Here is a 23266-nt window from a genome sequence, read left to right on the forward strand (position 1 = left end):
GTGGTAAGGTGCAGGAGTGAGCAGGGATAAGAACAAGCAGTCTTGACTCAAACCCAGAAGATAGTATAGGTGGGTTAAATCATATTCCAGCCTTGCTCTACAATGAGCAGAAAGTTGGGAAAGAAATACACTGCAAGTGCAGCACCTGAGGAGATGCAGGTTACATTTCAACACTCCAACATCTGGGGATTCTGTGCCAAAATCCAGTGTCCCTTTTACTGAACTTAGCCAGTGTATTGCAAAATAAGGTAACACTACAGTAATAAAGGTGAAAGAATTTGGCCTCAGTGCTTTAAAGAAACTAAATAAATCTACCACAAGAAATCCAAGGTATCTGGAAATTGAAGTGGAGGAAGATATTACACCCTTATACGATATTTTCATGCTCAAGCACAGCATGGGCACAGAGGCAGGGAAAGAGATTTATTCCAGCAATGACAGTGGAACTACTTCTATAACCAAAAACACTGGGGACTAAAATCACCTTTATTGCTCATCAGTGGCAAAAAACCCTTTCACTTCCTACCTATAAAGCCTTTCACCTTTGATGCTGCAGCAAATGGCCAATAAATCACATGGTAAATGCAATTTCCTCCTACATTTTTAATATTTCTTCATTCCCTGCATAAGCCTCAGCTGGAGGAAAAACAAAACTCTCCGGAGCTTACCATTTGGAAGTGTTACAATATTGATTTCACAGAAGGTCACAGATACAGTTTGTGTTTTTTCATCTATTCCCCAAACAAGATACAGGACCAAAGCAGCATGTGCTGGGAACCTCAGACCAGACAAGAAATATCAGAAACTGGTAAAATTGAAACAAAATAGAAGGGATGCAAAACTTCCTACTACACAGGGAGAAGTGAAAAGACATAGTAAGAAATTGTTGAGGACTTCATAGTTACTTCTCCATCATCCTCAAAATGAATCCTCTGTTCAACTGTATTCCAGACTGTTGGCCTCAAAACAGCATTTATTGATCTGACTATTTAAATTTTCTTATATCATGGCAGCCATGTTTCACCAAATAATATTAAATTTCAGTTAGAAGCAGACTTCTTTCATTCAAGAGAAAATGTGAAAGGTAGCAGTGGTTGCATACTGGGGGAAATAACTGGAGAATTGATTTGTATCCAGGACAAAAAACAGTAAGGACATTGGTCATCTTACATTTACAAATATACCTCATACAGTAAAGTGAAATAGAGTTGTACTATCTGAGCTCTTTTCTTCCTCCAAGTTCAAAACCGAGGCAATTACAGACCTCTTGACTTACCTGTTGACGACTGGGTTCTTTGAGCTGTCAGGTGCCTGTGCTTGCCAAAGGGTTGGAAAAAAGTCAGATGCAGCTTTGATAATAACATTGTCTGACAATTTTTTTGTTTGTTTGTTTTTTTCTTTTTCCCCCACAGCTCCCTTTAACCCTCCGAATGATCCGGACAGTATGGTCAAATTTGATGCCTATGGAGATGGGATAGGACGATACAACGTGTTCAATTTCCAGTACACTGGAGACAAATACTCCTACGTGAAGGTTGGTCAGTGGGCAGAAACTCTGTCACTTGAGGTGGACTCTATCCAGTGGTCCAGGAGCTCTGTCCCTGTCTCCCAGTGCAGCGACCCCTGCGCTCCTAACGAGATGAAGAATATGCAACCAGGAGATGTCTGCTGTTGGATTTGCATTCCCTGTGAAACCTATGAGTACCTGGCTGATGAATTCACTTGTGCAGACTGCGGGCCCGGAAAATGGCCCACAGCTGACCTGACTGGCTGTTACGACCTACCAGAAGACTACATCAAGTGGGAAGATGCTTGGGCAATAGGTCCTGTTACCATTGCATGCCTAGGCTTTATTTGTACTTTCATGGTTATTGGGGTGTTTATCAAGCACAACAACACTCCCCTGGTCAAAGCCTCTGGCCGTGAACTGTGCTACATTTTGCTCTTTGGGGTCTTCCTGTCTTACAGCATGACTTTCTTCTTCATAGCCAAGCCTTCTCCAGCCATCTGCACCCTCCGTCGTTTGGGGTTGGGAAGTTCCTTTGCCGTCTGCTACTCTGCCCTTCTGACAAAAACGAACTGCATAGCCAGAATATTCGATGGTGTAAAGAATGGGGCTCAAAGGCCCAAGTTCATCAGCCCCAGTTCTCAGGTCTTCATCTGCCTGAGTCTCATTTTGGTCCAGGTTGTGGTGGTGTCCGTGTGGCTCATCTTGGAGGCCCCAGGCACCAGGCGGTACACTGTTCCCGAGAAGAGAGAGACTGTCATACTGAAATGCAATGTCAAGGATTCCAGTATGTTAATCTCCTTAACATATGATGTAATCCTCGTAGTCTTATGCACTGTATATGCCTTCAAAACAAGGAAATGTCCAGAGAACTTCAACGAAGCCAAGTTTATCGGTTTCACAATGTACACAACGTGCATCATTTGGCTGGCCTTTCTCCCTATATTTTATGTGACATCCAGTGACTACAGAGTAAGTCTTTGGATATATGTTTCCATAAATCATATGCATCACTTTAGAGGATCAGCATTCACTAAAAGACTCTTTCAGTTCTTTTGTCCCCTGGATCCCTTGCAAAAAAGTTCTCTTTCAATGTTAGCAGATTTTGGCTTGCTTCTGAGAAAGATGGTCTCATTTCAAAAAGAGCATGTACAGTTGGAGCTGGAAAGGATTAGTACTATCAGTCTGATCGTGACAGAGGCATAGAGTATGGATTAAGTATTCATATAGGTTCATGAGTATCTGACATCATAGTCCTAACAGAAAAACCTAGTAGATCATGAGCTGGAATGAATCATAATGAGTTATTTGGCAGAAATGGGCCTTGAAATAAAATCTGAGCTAGATAGTCTCCTTCTGCAAAAGAATCTGCTATTGAAACATGGTATTTTCTTCCAAGTAAAAAATATAAGGATAGAATTTCAAAATTTCCTATTAAAGAGGGTCTGTAAAAAAAAAAATCCAACAAATGTTATTCTTAAAGATAGAACTTTTTATTCTTTCTACACTTTGTAAAACACATACCTCACTGAGCATAAAATATTGGTCAGCCTACACCAACAAATTCTAAAAACATTAAACTGTTTAAATTGTCACATGGCGTTGCAAAGCTTCAAGTTCAATAAAATCATATTTTTGAACAGAAGGAAATTGTCTGAGAAAAAAAATTCAGATCTGCTACACTGGAAATCTCACAGTTATTATGATGTGAGAAATGAGTGCAGGAGTTGGCTCTTACAGCAGTTTAAAGGGAATTAGTTCAACATTCTGCCCAGAAGAAAGGTAGATTAGCTTAGGTGGGTATTACTGCTATTAGTGTGTACATGAAATACCATATAAAACTTTGGAGCTAATAATGTCATTTAACTTAATTTTGGTGTGACCACCCTGGAACAATATATTTAATACTACTTTTCTCAGCTTGGGAAAGGTACTGAAATCCTCGAGAAAACACGGATAGATAAGAAATGACGCAGTAGGACACGCAGAGTGACAGTAAAAGAGCTAAATATATTTAGTCTAGACAAGAGTAAACCCAGGGAGACGTGATCACGACTATAAATAATTTCAAGGCAACAAAAAGAGAGGAAGGGATTATTCAGTCTCAGGAGAAGTTAGAATAGTGAGTAATGGATTGAAACTGATGAAGGAAAAGTTTAAGAAAGGCACTAGGGAACAGCTCCGGACACCCAAAGCAATCAGGAAGACAGACACAGAAGAAGGGAAATATCAGTGCAGACAGTCACATGAGTGGACAGCACAGACAGTAATGGCCAAGAGGAGCATGACTTGATTGTTCAAGCAGAATTTTACAGCCTTATGTCCTGAGTGGAGTTTTCAAAACCACTTGTAGGCATTCAATTTAAATTCAAGATTCCAAATAAGCCAACTCGAGTCCTACAAAATCAGCAGAAAAGATTTTTAACACCTTTTTGATACTTTCACGACAAGCCTGCATTTCTGGGGTTCCTTTGAAAAACCCATATTTATTTTCCATGCAGTGTCACATATTGACTCTGAATCAACTTGTGCCATCCCAGTGTAGCCCAGTTCTGGTAGCATCCCCAATAAACAACCTTAGAAACATAATAGCAGCAATAAAATAATTAATGCGGGATGGCTTGAGATTTCATCATTAAGCACAAACATCAGTTAGGACTCATCATTCTGAAAAAAAAGGGAGAGTTCCTGGGAATTTATCCAGAGATTTGTTGTTGAACTCACCACAGTATTTAAAGAACAAAAAAAAAAGTAGTTCAACATAGGATACATTCATACCATTACTGAAGCAGAAATGTCCCTCTATGAATCCTATATGACAGGTACTAGACAGCACGTTAGTTATGTTGGGATTGCAGCAAATACACCTGCTATTTGCATCCAGATTGTTAATGAAGGTTTTTAAGCTGCATTGACTCTAATATCAATCCCTAGAACAACTACTGACCCACCTCTGTGGGTGTCAAAAAGCACAGCTCTGAATTCTACATCTCCCACAACGAATCAAAAACCACAGAAGACAAAAACATTTATTTTAGGCTGAATATGCCCTATCTGCTTAATCTGCTCCTAAATGAATAATGGACTTTGAGACACTGATCTCAATCCTTTGATCCCAGCAGTTCAGCCAGTTTTCGTTCCCCCTCACTGTCCACTGATCTAGTCTGTACTTCATCAGATTGTCAACAAAGATGTCATAGGAGACTGTTAAAAACCTTACTAAAGACAAAGTATATCCACTTTTGCTCACCATCCACCAAGCCGGTCATTTCACTGTAGAAGTCTGTCGGGGTGGTTAAACAATTTTCTCTGTGTAAATCCATACTGACTATTGGCAGCCATTGCTCATCCATGCAAACATCCCGAAACATTTACTTGATTTCCTGCCCATTGGGATGGGCCACTAGCCATTGTTAAGCTTGGATGAAGTGATTCTTGAAAAACAACCAGGTTTCCTTGACCCCTCTACTCTCCAGGGCTGTATCTCATGATATTCTTCCAAGAAGTTGCCTGAACAATTCATACTTCTCTGGACTTTTTGTCTGGCTTTCTTCTCTTGGAATTCTGAATTCCACCGTTTCCTGGTTGCAGCAGCCAGAGTTTTCTCTGCCTCTCTACATTGCTTCTGCCCTTCTTTGTTGTCCCTCCAGTCAGTATTAGAGTGAGAACTGCCCCAAGAAAATCAGAGCCCGCAAACAGAAGGTTTCTTCCGGTTATCTTAATAATGCCTCTTCTACTTCTTCCTGATTATGTGGTCTATAGTAGACACACACCACAATGTTGTTCACTTTGGTCTGTCTGCTAATCCTGATCCACAATCTATCAGCTGGCTCAAACCCCACTGCTGGGCAGAGCTCCATTTGGTCCCACTGCTCTCTCACACACAGCACAGCTCCCCTCCTCACCCTGCTACCAGGGTACTGACCCACACTCTAACTGCAGATCTGCCAGTAAAGCAGGAGCCATCTGCCTGCTGCCACAGGTCACAGACTTTCAGCCTTCACCATGAAGCTGTGTCAGGAGAGGTTTAGGCTGGATATTAGAAGAAGGATCTTCACCCAGAAGGTGGTTGGGCACTGTAACAAGCTCCCCAGGGAAGTCATCCCAGGACCAAGCCTGACAGAATTTAAGAAACACTTGGACAATTGTCTCAGGCAAAGTCTGTGTTTCATAGAATAGAATCATAGAATGACTTGAGTTGGAAGGAACCTTAGAGATCATCTAGCTTCAGCCCCCTGCCAAAGGCAAGGACTCCTTCTGGTTATTTGAAGTCACATCCAGCCTGGTCTTGAACACCTCCAGGAATGGGGAGTCCCCAGCCCCTCTGGGTGACCTGTTCTAGTGTCTTACCACCACCATAGTACAGAATTTCTTCCTAAAGTCTAACCTATATCTACCCTTCAGCTTAAGGCCATTGTTCCTTGTCCAATCACTACATTCCCTTGTGAAAAGTCCCTCTCCAGCTCTCCTGTGGGCCCCTTTTAGGTACTGGAAGGTGCTTTAAGGTCTCCCTGGAGCCTTCTCTTCTCCACGCTGAAGCACTCCAACTCTTTCAGCCTGTGTTCATAGGACAGCTTATCCAGCTCTCTGATCAACCAAGTGGCCCTCCTCTGGACTTGTTCCAACAGGTCCATGTCTTTTTTTTGTTGGAGGTCCCAGACCTGGATGCAGCACTCTCCAATTTAGAGAGAAGGATGTTGAGGGGGACTGTGTCAAAGGCATAACAGAAGGTCAGATAAATGACATGTGTAGCCCTCCCTTTGTCCACTGATGCAGTCACTATATCATAGAAGGCCACTGAGTTGGTCAGGCAGGACTTGCCCTTGGTGAAGCTGTGCTGGCTGTCCTGCTCAGCTCCCTGTTCTCCACATGCCTCAGCATAACACATGGTCTAGCAGGATTTCCTCCACCCCACCAGCACACCAGTCCAGTCTGTGAGGCCAGGTTAAACACTGAACCACTGGCGTGACCTGGATTAAAAGGAACCCTGTGGGAGGGAGCTATTTTTAACCCAAATCATTTAATTGATTGAGGGTGTAATTATTCCAGCACAGCTGAGCTGCTCCAGGACGCACAAACCCTAGGAAAGCAGGGTGGGGAGGAGAGCTTTGATAGTGAAGAGAACTTACCTTGAAACTAATGAAAATAAAGGTAGCTTCATTTATTCTCATTTTATAAGAAAATTCCCCTTGTCTTATCTGTACAGTGCCCAGTTCAACACCCACCTGACAGCATAAGTCCATGGACAAAACACAGAGAAGTGAAGGAGAAAATACAACTAAGGTGTTCCTTTCTCACGCAGCCTCTGTAGAATCTTCCTTGTTCACTCACCCATGAAAGCTGAGTACCTTTTCACAGTGCTTGCCAAATCCACGTTGTGTAAAGAGTGATTATTAAATGATCACATTAATTATATTCATTGATGACAAAACACCAATCGTGCTCAGTATATATATAAAACAACAAAGTCCATTCCCTACTCTATTTTTTAATTTGCACCAATTATTTCTGACAAGGAGATATGAGAAGCATTCCCATGGAGGAAGGCTAATCCCCAAGAACTACAAGAGTGTAACTAAGGAAAAATGAGCCGTGGATGTATAATCATTCAAATTAAGCAGTAGAGTTTAAAGCAGTTTAATTCAACATCTTAATTAAGGAATCTGCTTGGAAGAAAAGAATATAAACAGAAAATGAGGCAGTAAACTGTCACCTAGTCATACTATTGAATAAAAAGGATAAATGATAGCATCATCAAAGCTATGCTAACAAATGCCCTGAAGCAACTACTTTAAAATCCTACAACCTTACAAACAATTCATTTCTTAGCCCAAAAACTGATGTCTCAGAGTTAGGACACCTCTCAAGCCCAGTCTGACAAGAGCCACTAGCTGTTATGTTTACTCCAAATTACACCTAGATTTCTACAAGGGATTTCTCAAATTCTCTGCTTAGGACTGAGGCTGGAGACTAAAGTGGTTTCCAGACAGGTGCTTTGCATGAGACACCTAATATAAACCCACATGACATATAGTATGTGTGAGCTGGTTCTCACTGCAGCCAGCATTGTTCAGACATTGCATGAAAGGCATTACAGAAGGATCCCTCATCAAGTTAGAAATCAAGGGTATGAGAGAAAGAGTGCAGAACTATCCATTCTGTACTAAACAGAGGGAGAACACACTCAGTCAATCTCCCCCTGATATGCAGAGGCACAGCACCACATGCCTCACTCAAACAATCCTAGGATTGTGGAAGAAAAGAATGCAAACCCCCAGGATCATGGTTCTTGCTGTTGTATGATAATGTCTCTAGTACTCTGCATTTCAGAGCATTCCCATACTGAAACACAGTGCTTTGTGCCCACTCTGTCCTAGGTGCAAACCACCACCATGTGCATCTCGGTGAGTCTGAGCGGCTTCGTTGTGCTGGGCTGCTTGTTTGCACCCAAGGTACACATCATCCTTTTCCAGCCCCAGAAGAACGTGGTCACTCACAGACTCCATCTCAACAGGTTCAGTGTCAGTGGGACCGGGACAACTTACTCCCAGTGTAAGTAACAAAACTGTCATTTTCTATAAGAATGTGGGGTTGTGGTGAGTTTGGGTAAAGGCAAAACGAGTCTTTTACCAGCAACAGAAAGATCTTTATAGGCTGAACCCTGTGAAAGGATCACTTTCTATGTGTTTGGAGAGAAAAATTCATCCCGCTCCCATGGGAATCAGCTCAGAGCCTGCTCTGAAGCTCACTGAAGTCAACAGAAAGTTTTTGGAGGGCTCTGACTCCAGCCTGTTGCACAAAGCAAATAGACCCTGTGGTTCACTGTCACCCTGGCAGCTGTGACAGGAACAGATTGCCTTGGAGTATTCCTGTCAAAGTGGCATGCTGACAGGACCTGGGCCGCAACGCAGCATGGTCTCAATGGCTCATCACCTGCATTATAAGGAAAGGTACCAAGTCTGCAGCAGACGCATCCAAAGGATGCCATAAATGGCATCTGTATGCGGAGCATGATCAGCACCCTTTGTTAGTGCCACAGCCAGGGGAAGCAATCAGTGTTCTTTTGCAAGGACAGCTCATCTACTCTGCTTCCCTCCTTTCCTTCATCTTTACTCTCTTCATTGCAAGCAGAGTCACAGCAGTGATTTTGTTTTGAGGCTGTTGCTCCTTATCTAGGTGAGCTGCTCAGAGATTTTTTTGGATTTAAAAAAAAAAAATAGGTCATCTGTATATTTGTTTGGGTTTTTGGTTTTTTATGTTTTGGTTTTCTTTTTTAATCTAGCTTAATTAGCTTAACTAGTCAAAAATGGGAGCACATAGCACCTTGTTCACAGAGCTCTGTGGACAGCATGTCTACCCTGGAATTCTAATTGAAATCACACTGCAACTGTAAAGAGGAAGGAAATAAGAAAGGGAGGAAAGGGGGGGCACAGAACAAGGCTTGCTAGGAAGTTCACACCAACCCAGACTGAGGTTTTTGAGTGTCATCTAAATTTCAAAATTACCTCAAAACCTTTGGCACTTCAGATTTCAGACAGAACGTGGAAGTGACTTGGAATCCTGCTGTGTATCACCATGGCAGGGATTAGGAGGTAAAGGGATCCCAATCATCTCTGGCCCTTCCACCCCAAACCACACTGTGAGTGAATGCTCAGGGTCCCTTAACAAAAGGGCAGCCATGTGGCTCTACATGTTCTCCATCTCATCAGAGTGAGAGCTGCATCCAGCCCTGACACTTGAGTGCAAATTTAACAGCAAATTTGCTGTTTTGGAAAATTTAATGAGATGGCCTTATGTGCCCGAAGTACTGAACACTCCCAAAGGACCAATGAATTCCCAAAATCCTTAGAAGTTTGGTCCCATGAGATTATTTTCATCCCTTGTGAGTTTTGTGTAAGTGCTCTTACCAAGTTTCTTAATACTGTCATGCTATGGAATAAGCTTAGTCAGAAACCATTTTGATTCATAAATACTTTGTACTGGATTCTGGATTGGATTTTGGAATTTTATATTTCTGTTTTAACAGCTGGATAACACGTGTGTGTATGCAAGCATGTATGCAACTGAGAGACATCCTCAGTGCACATCTTTACATTAAAGCCTGCATTTTCAGGTTTGTGGATAGCTTTAAAACATTAAGAAAAGCATAAAAATCCAGACTTAGAATCTCTTATTGCTTTATTGTTTAGAAAGGTGGCTCCAGTCATGTGCTTTCACTCACTACACTTAATTGAATATGGGATGTCTTGTTGAACTTTTTGAACCATAGAAAGACACAGAATTAGAACTAAAAGGTACATCACATAAAATGGAAAAAGCCCTGTAGTTTCCATCTAGTAGAATTATTTGGGAAAATAATACTGAGAATTTAGTCTCTATCAAAATACCAATATTTTCAAGACGAAAAATTTTCCCTTACTTCCTTCCATTTATTTGTAGATTATTTTAAATAAATTTCTATTATTTTTCCTAACTGTTTAGTCATTTATAGAACTCCAAAAAAGTTGCCATCCGAATTGATTCTATTCTATGTCTAAAATATTCCTGTCATTGGTCCTGGGGCTGTCAGCTTGTTTTTATTTTGGTCTTGATGGTATTTTCATCATTCAGAAACTTCTTAATATCAGACTGATAATAATTAGCTCCAGGGCATTCTAGTAACTTTAAAAAGCCAGTTCTCATTCATTATCAGAGTTCTAGAGGTCAGGAGTACCCAAGTTGTTTGAATGGACAATGTTTTTCCTGTTTCCACGGACTCCCATGTTCATTGCATCTCAGGGTTGCCACCACCTCTTCACTCCATTGATAATTAATTCCATGAGCATAGTGAGTCATGGACAGCAAGTGACACACAAACAGTTCTTAACAGAGTTCTCTGAACCATGAAAACTGGTCAAAGACTGTGAGAAAAGGTAAGCAACACTCATGATGCTCTTGGGTAGTCTAAGTGTTAGCTCTAAATGTGTGCCACAATGACATCCCTAAACTGAACAGTGGAGGGAGAGCCTGAGGAAATGGTCAGCTGTATAAGCTGTGGTGTGATAGTGGTCATGAGAGTTAAACTGAGCACCTCATGCCGTCATTTGAACACAGCTCTTCTTTGCTACACGCTCTGCAGAAAACAAGCAGAGGTGAATATTTGACTGCTCAGCAAGGAGACTTGTTTTAGAGGCACCAAACTTTGATCATTTTGATAGCTAAAGTCTGGACTAAAAAAAGAATATAGATTTAATATGAATAGAGGCAGGGTATGTACCTAGGTATACGTGTTTTGAAATGTGTATATCTGTACACACTTACTTGAATCTGAAAATTCCCATTTGGGAGGGTACTACATAAGTTCTGCTTCCCCTGCAGTGTTTTCCCCATTGTGATCTTCCCCAGTTTTCTTAAGGCCTATTTTATTGATTTCAGCACTCATAAAACTTCCCAGGGAGCTCAGGAATGATTTTAAGTGCCTAGATGATTAAGGTTAGGCTTTTACACACAGAAGGTATCATTTTTCCAAGCTGCTCCAGGTGTCCTCCAGATGGATCAGAAGGAGAATTGAAGCTACTGTTTATAGCCAGACTGGTACATTTTTTCTCTCTGAATTTATTTTCTCAAGCCCTGCTCCAACCAACCCTGGTATATGGCTTTTGTATATGATTAACTCATGGTTATCCAGCTATGAGCACGAGTAGAGGAGACAACACTCTCAGGCACATGGTGTTATTTTTGGAGTTGTCCTGTGCAGAGCCAACAACTGGACTCAATGATCCTTATTGGTCCCTTTCAACTCAGGATATTCTATGATTCTATGATTCTAAGAGACACACTGACAGCACGTCAGGATCTGCCCATTCCTGGCTGTGTAGGAATGCTGCAAGGTGACCACAGCAGTGGTCTTGTGTTGTACCTCTGGTTCTTTTCCTTGGATGGTCTAAGCAAAATGAGAGACAGCCAGAAAAGAGGAGATCAAAAGCATGAACTGAAGCCAAATCACAATTTCTGGTGATGTCACACATTTGCCCTTGGTCTCAACACAAGGCAAAATGAAGGTGAAGTGTCTCTTGCATATCCTGCAATATTTCAGAAACCTCTTGGCTGCTTCTACAGGACACTCAGAACCCTGTAGGGTCAGCGATTAACACTGCTGAGGTCTGTAATGAAAAGCAAGATCTTTTGTACTGTCTCAGGAGAGACTTGGTTCACTTGGTGCGAACTCTTTACTCCACCCAGCAGAGTTAATAACTGCATCCCAGCACAAGAGGGGTATATGCTGTGGAGAAAGCCTGGGAATTCAAAAGGCAAGGCCACTATTTTCATGTCTACCACCATATATTTCTGTCCAATCTTGATATCCTCCTGACCTGATTACCATAGTATTTGAGCTATTCATGTTCATCAATGTGTTGGACTTCGAAAAAACCCAGAGGCTAAAAAAATCTTGGATAAGTGACTGATGTTCATGGGAAAAAAAATGCTTTTGCCTGTAGCCACATTGCAGTTGGATGGGGATTTGAATCAGGTTTCCTGAGCAGAACTGATTTTTCTGCTTTCCAACAAAAAGTAGAAATAAAAGTAACAGCAATAATAAAGAATTCAGCTCAATGTGCTTCCATGTTATACCCAGTGAAAAATGAACACAAGACCTGATAGTTAATTTTCACAAACCAGACACATGATACTCTGTGGCCTTCTACCTACAATGCTTCCACGTCTGTGACTCAAAACACACATTTGTGTTGTGAGAGATCAAACTCCATCACCTAATCCAGAAGAGGGGCTCATTCTTGGATCTCCTGTTTATCAGGAATATGTCCTGCCCTCTGAGTAGTAGGTTAGTCCAAGAGATGGCTTTAAATTTCTCTTTTTAAAGCAGTTCTGTTTTAAATGAAATATTTGTTCAGCCAATGAAAGAACTAGAAATAGTAGTCAATTTGAAGAAAGAATTATTTGTTCTAAAAATAATGCTGATCATCTTTAACAAACCAGTCTGCAACTGAGAGTGTAGCCAGCATCAGATCTGAAAGACTGAGCATGCCCTTGTCAGCTGAATAAATTGCTTTTTACACTGGGTGATTGAGTTTACGAAATCATTGCTTGCCTTGTGTTTTCTTTGATGAAGGCATCACATTTCTCTGGGTCACTGTTACCATTAACCTAATGTATCTTTCAAAAAACAGCTTTGTGGTACTGTGAGCAAAGATGTCACAGAGCATCTGAAAACACATTCTTGATGCCAAGTGAATAATTTTAACAAAGATGGACAAACCAGCTTGCTTCTAAATTAAAATCCACAAGACTTTAGCAGAATGGGGTAATATATTCTGCAGTCAAAATAAAAATACATTTAGAAGCAGATTCTGGTACTCAGATTCAATTGCCATCTAATATCACTGGAGCAATGAAAAGCTGATGTATAAAATGTTATACAATGCAAACAAGTTTATCAGAATCTGGCTCTCATCTCTGGATGCATCTCTGATCCAGAGCTCCTAGAAATGAAGCGTATCACAGGCAGACATAATTCTGGGATTAGGTGAGAAATAATCTTGCTTTTAAATTCAGTTATTCAAAAATTTCTTCACTTCATCCAACATCTAATTAGAATTCTTATTTTTATTAATTAAAAAGTAGATCAACACAGAGTTCTAATATGCAGAGGTGGATTTAAAGTTACATATATTTTACTTACAGAAATGTCCACTCCAATTATCTGAAAGCTCAAAGGATCAGACTTTAGTATTTCTTGACAACAAAATACAATCCAAAGACTCACTTTTTAATTCTGCTGAGATATCTTAGCACTACTCTAGCTGTACTAATTCACACTACCATGCAAAGTGCTATAAAGTGAGACCCACTGGTGCAGAATCATCAAAAAAAACCCACATGTATTTTACTCCAACACTGCTTGTAGAAGCATAATCACCCTACGTGTTCCCAGTGGTCAGCAAAGTGAAATCAGGTTTCTCCAGAGGGTGCTTCAGCCTCAGGTCTGAATTGCCATGTAGAGGTGCAAGCAGCACCTCCATCAGCTCCACTGCTGACCCAGGCGTGCAGAGTGACTTTTCATTAGGCTAAATTGGGTGAGATGGTCCAGACCAACATAAATTCTAGTCCTGTGTGTTGTCATTTTTTGCTGTCCTGAAGTGAGTTGATTTTCCCCTCTCTTTCTCTTTCAGCATCTGCCAGTATGTACGTACCCACCGTCTGCAACGGGAGGGAAGTTCTGGACTCCACCACTTCGTCTCTGTGATTGTGGCTCGTGGTTCAGTTCTTGAGTTTTTAGACTGTTAGGCAAAATTTTGCACATGTTGTGCACTCCAGAAAACACCAGAAAACAAAAGAAATCAAAGCAAAATTAGTACCTTTTTTTAGAAACAGTGTAATAAATTATTTTTGAGGATTGTACAGTATATAGTGACGTTCTGGAACTTTTTAGACTGATTTTAGCCCTTCTGTTGTTAACGGTCGTAAGGGACATGTAAATAACCATGGTTCACAATGTGCATAGTCCTGCAGTAAGGGAGTGATTTGTTGCAAGCACAGTTGCAATGTTAGGTGACTTCTTTCCTACGAATTTTTTTTGTAGCTCCTTGTTGTAATTAACTTAGACTGCATTTCTATGTTGTATATTACAGTTACCTTATGTGTAACAGATTGGTTTTCTCAGCACAAAACAGCAGTATTAATGTAAAGGCACCAATAATAAAAAGATAAAAGTTTTTCAGCATGGTTTCATTTTTGTTTCTTCCTCTTTCAAGGTCATTACATTCTTCTAGAAAGCAGGTTTGGTAAAAAGGATAAAAAGTCTGAGCGTGTGTACACAGGTATCTTTGTGTTGGTCTGTGCCTGTGTTATGAAATCCATAGCACATAACATGTGCTTACAATTAATTCTTTGCCAGTGTCAAATAGAAATTCCTTCTCTTAAAAAAAAAGCACATTATTAAAGCATCTCAAGTTCTCTTTTTGTTATTAAAATGTAGGGTAATTTTCAAAAGTAAAAATGTCTAATTGCATCTGAATGAGATATTAGCAACAAGTTTTTGATCACTGGTTCTTTCATTTGGCACGACTTAATGCTGTCATGCACACAATAGATTAGTAGCACATAAAAACAAAGAGATTTTAGATTAGGTTGGAAGAAAATCTGTCAGAAAATTAGCTAAGACTGTTTTATATCTCCAGCCAAAACAAAGGCTGTTCAGTTTGTCTGCATCAACACTGGTGTGAAAGGTAATTCGAGCACTGCAGAGATAGAGCAAAAAACAGTCAAAAAAAGAGAAATCCAGGAGACATTTACACACATCTCTGGGGTGACCTTTGCGTTCAAACCAAATGCTTCAAGGCACACATACCACCTACTTAGACAATTGCAAAATACCTTAAAATCTGGCTTTTATAACTGCACTCTTAAAGCTGCCCTCACTCTATCGAAAAAAACTGAAATCCTCCCTTCTGACGGGTCCAAAAAGTCATTAAGGAAACAAACACACCTTTGATTAATGTGTCTGAGCATATTTACCTAAGGGTTTGTTCCTGTTGATCTCATTCCAGCTGAGGTCAATAGCAAAATTCTCATTGACTTCAAAGGCAGCACCACCAAGGCTTGAAAGTCAGACACCATAGATACACACTATTGGATGTACATGTTCTCTGGAGCTCAATTCTCCTGCACTTGCAGAGGTTTTTACACATTTCTGTAAAGGTGCAAGTCCTTAAGGGTGAACTGGCACTGGAGGTAGCTGCTATTTGGAGTGCAAAAGTTAAAGATGAAGGATCTTAAAATTCCTATTCATAGATAGACACCTATATTTTCTGAATACCCACATGTCCACCAGCAAAGACCTTTTGATGTCAACATTTCTGTGACTGGCTACACAGACTGCCATTTAAGCCTCTGCATCATGAAGCTCTCCAGTATAGAAATCCCTGTGATTTTCTCCAGAATATAATCAGCCTGCATTATATACAGATCTTTGCATTCAACTCTTTTCTCTCCACAAGTTCTGACATGTCTGATGTTTCAGGTTTGTTTCCCACCTTGATGCAGGGCATGGGATCAAGTTTGGACAAGTTGGGAGTCTTGCTTTCCAAATTAAGACCCCTTAAAGCATCTCAGGATGGGCAGCTACATTCATATGACTTTCATGTGCTCTTTTGTGGATTAAGAGGCTGTTCACAGTGTGGCAAAAGGTTAGAATATATGACCATAATGCTGATGACCAATCTTTATGGAGCTCTTAAAAATGCCCAGGACAATGAGAGTTTCTTCTCGATTCTTATGGAAAGCCACAATCAGGGTCAAATACACCTCATCTAACACTTATTGTTTACAATGACTAAGTAAATAGCTGCATCTGAGATTGTCAACCCTTTCTCCCTTTGTACTCAGTAGAGGGAAGTAGGCATAATCCACCTGGCTTATCTCACTCTGCCACTTTAGGCAGGGATGAATCTCTCCAAATAAATGCTAGTACAGCTTGCTCAGATCACAGAGTTTGCACTGAAAATGAAGGCATTGTGTCAGATGATTCCAACCCCGGACTCTAAACTGACACCACTGAAGTTAATTTGTAGCAGGTGAGGATCGTACTGTGTTAGAGTTTTCATTCATTTTGATAGGACTATTGAGAAAATGATCCAATGTCTGTGTCTGGACATGTTATAAATACTTAGTTGGCTTGAAAGCCACTTCCATGTGGGTTTTTCATGCAAAAAAACCCCAACAACCAAAACATGCAGCTCTGGAGATCCAGCCCCACTGAATACTCCTGACATTCTTGTACTTTGTTTGGTTTTGTCTTGAAAGCTTTTCACTACTTCCCATTGGATGTCCAGGGATGCAGATTATCTGGTGTTGCCTGATGATTCAAGTAATCCAGTTTCAAAAGACAGCACATAGAAAAGGGAAGTGTCAAAGTCTGGCGGGGGCTTTCCACACCGTACTGTCATGAAAACCTCTTGAGAAAGGGAATTTAAAATTTTTTTTCTTTACCATTTTCACACATTGTTATTTTAGTTTCTCTATTTAAAACAGTTTATAGTTTTTGTTCCCATTTGTGTAAAACTTGGGTTTAGAGTATGAACCTCTTCTGAGCTCTTTATTGCTCCCATCACATGAAAAAATTTGAGCAATTCCTCACAGGGCAGAGGGTAGAGGGAAGCCCCAAATACCTCAGCTGTGAGCCTTGAGAGTCATCACACTGCTCTGAGCCCTGCACACTCAGGGGTGAAATGCTGAAAGCAGAGGCAATGCTGTGGATGAGAGCAAGCCTTAACCTTGCCTTACAGTGCCTTACTGGAGGGTGAAGAAAACTAGTTTTTTATTCAGAAGCCATAACTCCAAGTACCTCAGCTCTCTGATACAAATCACAGGCACAGAAAGGTTTGTGAAGAACTGAGCACTTTGTATATATTGGCAGAATAGAAAAATAAAACTCAAAAAAATCATTGCAGGTCAGTCTGAAGTAAACAAGGTTTGTAGGGTTTTGTCTCTGCTCTTGGTTTTGGGTGTGTTGTTTTAGTGTGGGGTTTTGTGGGGTTTTTTTAGGAGAGGTCTAAGTTTTCTAAGTCTTTAATGAAGTTTGAAAACAAAACCAAAATACACTCTAGAAAATCAAAACATTTTATTTTGTCTTCAAGTGATTGTTTTTCCTGAATTAATTGAACACAACTAGTTTCAGTCATAGCCAAAACAATTTCAAAATTAATTGGTTTTTTCAAATTTAAAAATCAAAACCTATTTTAAAAAAATCATGTTCCACCTGAACAGAACAAATCCCAAAAATCAGCAAAAAAATGTCCAAAATATACTGACTCCACCCAGAAATTTTGGCTCTGGTTAAAGAGGTTTACACTGCAATCCAAAATTAGAGTAAGGGAGACCAAAACAAACGCTTAACTCATCACTAAATGCAGTCTGATGTCCATGATGCCATTGCTTGTTCATTAATGCTTGCAGTCTCCAAGACAAAAGGCAGAAGCTGCTTATCCAGAGCCACCTCAAAGCTTCTCAGCAACATAAACATAGACAAAACTGAGAATTGTGACTGCAAGAAGAAAAAAGGCCAGGGCCAGGTTGGGCTGGTTTTGCAATAGGAAGGGGATGGGGTAGCAAATACACATCACACAGCTTTGCTTTGGCTTTTAGATGCAGTTACAGGACCAGCCTCACAGTACATGGGACCTTAGAGAATTCTTCCTGATGAGATCCCACTCTACAGATCCAGAGGAATAACCAAAAGACAGTGACAGTTTATGATCAACTGATCTTGTGTTTCCCTCCTTCCTGCTGCATGTATTCAGTGTGGGCACATCTAGCCAGGGATGTCACTGTACATTGTGGCACCACGATAAGCCTGACCTCCTTTTATTTCTGTTCCTGCCTCCTTACATGCTTTCCAAAGCAGCACAGTTCACTAGTCTTCCACAAGAAATAAAAACAAGGGTATTCAGTGAAAGAAGTACACAAGGGGAAAGACTAAGACAGAACACCACCAAAGATAAGCAGAACTTCACAAGAGATCTCTTGAGGCTGTCATTGAGAAGAGAAAGCTCTGGAGACACCTCACTGCAGCCTTCCAGTACCTAAAGGGGGTTCATAAAAAGGCAACATTTTACATGGGCAGGCAGTAATAGCACAAGGGGGAATTGTTTTAAAGTAAAATAGGACGTATTTAGATTAGATTTTAGGAAGAATACTTCAGTATGAGAGTAGTGAGGGACTGGGGTGGGTTTCCTGGAGAAGCTGTGGATGCCCCATCCCTGGAAGTGTTCAAGGCCAGGCTGGATGGGACTTTAAGCAATCTGGTCTCATAGAAGGTGTCCTAGCCCATGGCAGGAGGATTGGAACTAGAACACCTTAAAGGTCCCTTCCAACTCAAAACATCCTGTGATTCTGTGATCATTCCCTATTACATTATCTAGAATTGCTATATTAAGTCATGTTTCATGATATGGACCAACAACCAGCAGCATTCCTTGCTAAGGAGAAAATGTCATCCCCATTGTGTGTCAGCACCAACTGTAGCTGCTTCTACTCTTACACTGAAGCATTTATGTTGGCCACTGCTGGACAAAAGTCAACAACCACTGGCTCCTAAATGGCAACACCTGCTGCTATCTGATTATAATTATCTTGATTTTATGCATAATACTGGCTCTGACAGGACAAAAACTGTAAACCTTCCCCTTAACTAACAAAGAATCCCTGAACCCATTTTTCAAGACCAAAGAGACAAATCCTTTCTTTGAACAAAGATGACAGATCATTGAAGCTATTCAGTTACTTCCCACTGTGGCTCTAAGACACTTAATTTCCCCCAAACCTTAATCAATCGTATTATATATTACAAATGTCAACCAACATAATCAGAGCCAGGCTAGAATCCATTATTTGCTCATTTCCCCCCATGCAAGCACTGCCAAATCTGAGACAATAACATTCTGCTAATTTGCCAATAACTTACACAGAGAAAGCACTAAAATGGGCTTAATCCTCAAAGAGATTCAGTTGTTTGACTCCAGATTTCAAAGAAAAGCATGCAAATGCAGCAATAAAATGCATTCCGTTTAATCAAGTGAACACTTAACAGACTGATTCACATTGTTTTATGGCATCAAATAACAATTTCTGATGTGATTCCATGTGGGAGAAAAGGGGGACATTGCTGTAAGTATATTTTGGCAGAGTAATAGAAGAGGTCACAGACAACTGATTTCTTAATGAAGTGTTAAAGGCTTCTAAAATTCATCCTTTATAGGAAAATGGAAACTTCTCCTCTCTACTACAACTTTAACAGAAAGAAAAGAATAGCAGAAGTCAGATAAAATATGTCAGTTTACACCTGCTTAATGATTGGGAAATGCAATTTTCTTATTTAAAGGTAAATAAAGTCTACAGTATTGTTTTGCATCCCACTATGTTAGCACTGCACCAGATACAATATTAGATTGCCTGGGATAATATTCAATATCATGACAAACCATTTGGAAGCAGAGCTGAGAAGAGTCATACAGCAAAGTCTGTCACATCTGACAAAAAAATCCACTGTATTTTATTTGGAAAATAAAATGGAAAGAAAAGGAAACCAAACTAACACTGTGTGGTATTAAGTCAAATTAAATATAGTTCATAAAAATTAAGGCATTTTTTGCATTACAGGGATATAGGTGCAGTGATGAAAAAAGAAGTGGTGTTCTGGAGAATGAATTGTAATTTTGGCTTAGAAAACATATAGACAGAGAAGGGAAAAAATTAAAGGAGATATAGACAGATGCAATTTGATGGCAGTGAAAAGCTTTACCCATCACTGCAGATCTGCAATGTTCAGGAAAGGTTGCAGTGCCACCAAACATCTCAAGTCCAAAATTTCAAATATATTTTCACTTTATTTTATGAATGTCCATCAGATATATATCTTTGATGCTACAACACACTTGAATAAAAATCAACAACATAAAAACCCTCATCATAAAAGATCCAAGAATTGAAATCCCAAAGCCATAACCATTTACTCTGTGAGCATATCATCTTTGACAACGATACATAAATGACATCATGACAACAAATACAATGTACAATAATAAGTGTGCAATGGTACAAAATATACAAAAAGGAATGTGTATTTAATATACATTCAACAATACCCCATAAAAATCTTTTTTGGGAAAGTGAAGTGCTTTTTCAAGACCAACAGAAAATGTGCACCACTTCATTTAGGATGGCTGAAGTATCTCCCATCAAAAGAGTAAAGCGTGTGTTCTTTGACTGGAACTATAAAATAACTGAGCTGAATTTTTCCTAATGAAAAAAAAAAATCTAAACTTCATAAAATTTTTGTCCACATCTATAGTATAATAAAATATTTAGAGTGCAGAAAATTCAGTTTAATTTAAATTTTACTTAAAAGTGGGCCATTTTTTATTGATAGATCTAGCTCAGTCATATAAAATCAAAAATCTATATTCCTTGTAGTAAAAAGACCATTTCTGCCCATGTGTCTTTTCTAGTTTTGATGCATTCCACAATTCACATAAATTTGTTGTAATGGAAATATGAGTCTGACCAGAGGTCAATATAAGAATCGTTCTTCATTTTCTCCTGGCTCTATACAAGTCTTGCATAATTTTACTCAAATATTTTTTTGCCTAAGTTTCAGATTCCTTTGAGTTCGACCTCAATGGGAATTTCAGGAAATTGTTACTGTGGATATCATGAAGGTCACATGCTTATAATGTGGCTGATTTTATGAAAAAGTCCACCTAGCCTCCAGTTTTCAAGGCACCCTTTTGTGCCCTTCTTCCAAAGCTGGTACTTGCACTGACAGCAGAAAGAATTTACTTGCTGGGCTGGGCAAGTACATGACCCGTGCTCAGCTCTGCTGGGCATCCATCCTCCTCCTTGCGTGGGTCCAGGAGTAAAGGTGGCTGAGTATCTCTACTAAGCCTCCCAACTGACAAAGCTGATCTCTGATTTCCTGAAGTAGAGACTCTTGCTGTACCTCCAGAGTTCAGGATTTGTTGGTTCACAACCCATATGTGCAGCCCAAGGGAGGACACTGAATCTGCCAAAAGGCCAAGCTTTCACAGAGAGGGATAAGTGCAATTTGCACCGTAGGTACCACTTCACTTCTCTTTACGGAGTTTGAACCTGCTACTGCCTGTAAAGCCATGGGCCCAGACCTACAGTTCATACGACAGCAGTTAATACATTTAAATTTAACAGCACTGGGTTTTACCCCAACCCTGATGGCCATAACTTAGGCATCAGAATGGGTTCAACTTGCAGGTGCAACACCATTCCTCTTGTAATAAAGGTCAACATAGATCATCTAGACCTTCAAAGCAACAGACCAAAAGTATTTTCCAAAGTTCAAAATTCACCTGAGGCTCATTCTGAGTACCATTCCCAATTTTGATTTTGAGAGAGACTCATAATTATGCTAGTAAGCAACTAGCTGGAGGTTGCAGGCCTCCCTGAAAATCGTATTTTGGGAATATGCGTAGAAGGAGTGAGAGGAAATGAAATGTATCTATAAATCATATGGCATGCCTGAGCAATGCCCAGGTGAATGCAAAAAATTCATGTTATTTGCAGTATGTGTATCTCTTCCTGAGTTGAATTTCATTCCCAGTATGGAATCCAAGCATCTGCTTTCTTTTTTTGGCAAGGTACTCGATCACATGGTAAGGCAATCCAATTTTCTGGTTTGCTTCCTGTCTTCTTTCTTCCTAAATGGCTAAGCACTTCTCACCAAGATCACCATTACAATGTGTGCCAGAATATGTTTAAAATATGGTCCTGTAAAAATAGAAATTAGGTTTGTTTCTCTGAAGGCAGCATTAATTCTTCATATATTTTGGGATCTTGAAGATTTCAGCTGAACAGATTCAAAATTGTCTTCCTTTTCCTGCAATAGAAAAGACAGGTTCTCATCAACTTGGATTCCTCAAATTCTCACCAGCAGTTACCATAGTCACTTCTCTCAATATCCTTTGCCAAAAACTTCACTTTATTTTTACCACAGTTATTAAGTGCATAGTTTGATCCTTTAATATTTAATAACATTACTAATTCTGTAAAAAACTTGCAAACCTAATAAAATTATGCTATAGATATTGTTCATAGTACTTATTTTAGAGGGTACAGGGAAAGTTTACATTTCATACCCATAGTATAGGGCAGGTAGTTAGAGTTGGGGAATTGCAAGATAATCATCTCTATGGTTATTATCACTTATTAATGTGTTTCGTACAATGAATAAAATATTTGGAACAAAATCTGTAACTGTGAACACCACTGCCTTGCCCTTGGATTCTAACCATAACTCCTCCTCTGGGAGACCTACAGGACAAAAAGAGTCTACAAGTCCTCTGCCATCTTAAAAATCAGGGTTGAGTTTCCATTTGCCGGGTGACAGCCTAGGCCATCTGGTCAGCAGACATCAGGGTGAGAAATGTGGACATACACGTTACTGCGTGTGCGACCAACCCAAGGGTCCAGGCAGAAGCAATGAATGAAGGAGTCTAAATAAAAGTACTCACTAGAAAATGCTGGTTCTTGCTTCGTGTGCCTGCCTTTTACACATGTTCACGTGTACAAATAGTTTGGAAACTATGCTCAGCTAACTTAATAATCTGATTTTTAAAGCCATCTCAGTCAGATCAGGACAGCCTAGCGCAGAGGTGAGAAAGAAGGGGAGAAATTGTCCTACGCTAGTCTACTGTAGAGAATGTGTTCTGAAGAACCTGGTATTGTTATGCTGGAGGCAACAGATGGAACTAGAACAGCCTCCAGTCTGAAACAGGTTTGTATTTCTTTAGCTTCTATATTCTTATTAAAAATAAGTCATCCCTTTCTATATTACAGGCCTGAATTCCGTGGGTACTCAAAACAACTAATACCTTCATGACATGCTGGCAGAAATGCTGAAGCATGAACACAGAATTAGGATACTGCAGATTTTTCTTTATCTCTCATTTTACATTTCTCCTTTTTTCTCCTGTTTTCCTCCATGTATTTTTTCCATATTTGACGTGCATATGTAGCAGGAGATGAATTTCCTCATCTTTTGCATAAATGAAAACTGATGCCTATAACATTTATTTTCAATAAATATATAGTAAATTCATGTTATCTGCAGGCATACCGGATACAGAGTTCAGTAACCTAATGAGGTACTGGAATCTGAGTTTGCCAGCTATGATTATCTAGCAGTAAAAAAGAAACAAGCTTAAAATATCTGACAGGCTTGTTTAAAAAGGA

The 23266-nt window shown here is 39.9% G+C and overlaps 2 protein-coding genes across 4 annotated transcripts in view; one reads left to right on the plus strand and one right to left on the minus strand.

The window, feature by feature from the left end:
* GRM3 (glutamate metabotropic receptor 3) overlaps positions 1-14225 on the plus strand; it is a 103173-nt gene extending 88948 nt beyond the window's left edge. Inside the window, exons 5-7 of one of the 2 annotated variants that reach the window (XM_064656454.1) lie at positions 1413-2479; positions 7885-8059; positions 13678-14225. In XM_064656454.1, coding sequence (XP_064512524.1) covers positions 1413-2479; positions 7885-8059; positions 13678-13751 — 1316 coding nt within the window. In that variant the 3' untranslated portion in view covers positions 13752-14225. The remainder of the gene's footprint in view (positions 1-1412; positions 2480-7884; positions 8060-13677) is intronic. The other variant, XM_064656455.1, reaches the window with a different exon arrangement.
* Positions 14226-19870: 5645 nt separating this feature from the next.
* The window catches only part of ELAPOR2 (endosome-lysosome associated apoptosis and autophagy regulator family member 2), a 102030-nt gene continuing 98634 nt past the window's right edge, over positions 19871-23266 (minus strand). For both annotated transcript variants that reach the window (XM_064656452.1, XM_064656453.1), the window contains one exon: positions 19871-21911. In XM_064656452.1, the coding sequence (XP_064512522.1) occupies positions 21852-21911 (60 nt within the window). In that variant the 3' untranslated portion in view covers positions 19871-21851. The remainder of the gene's footprint in view (positions 21912-23266) is intronic.

Source organism: Pseudopipra pipra, chromosome 5 (assembly GCF_036250125.1).
Source record: "Pseudopipra pipra isolate bDixPip1 chromosome 5, bDixPip1.hap1, whole genome shotgun sequence".
In the NCBI taxonomy this organism is placed as follows: Eukaryota; Metazoa; Chordata; class Aves; order Passeriformes; family Pipridae; genus Pseudopipra; species Pseudopipra pipra.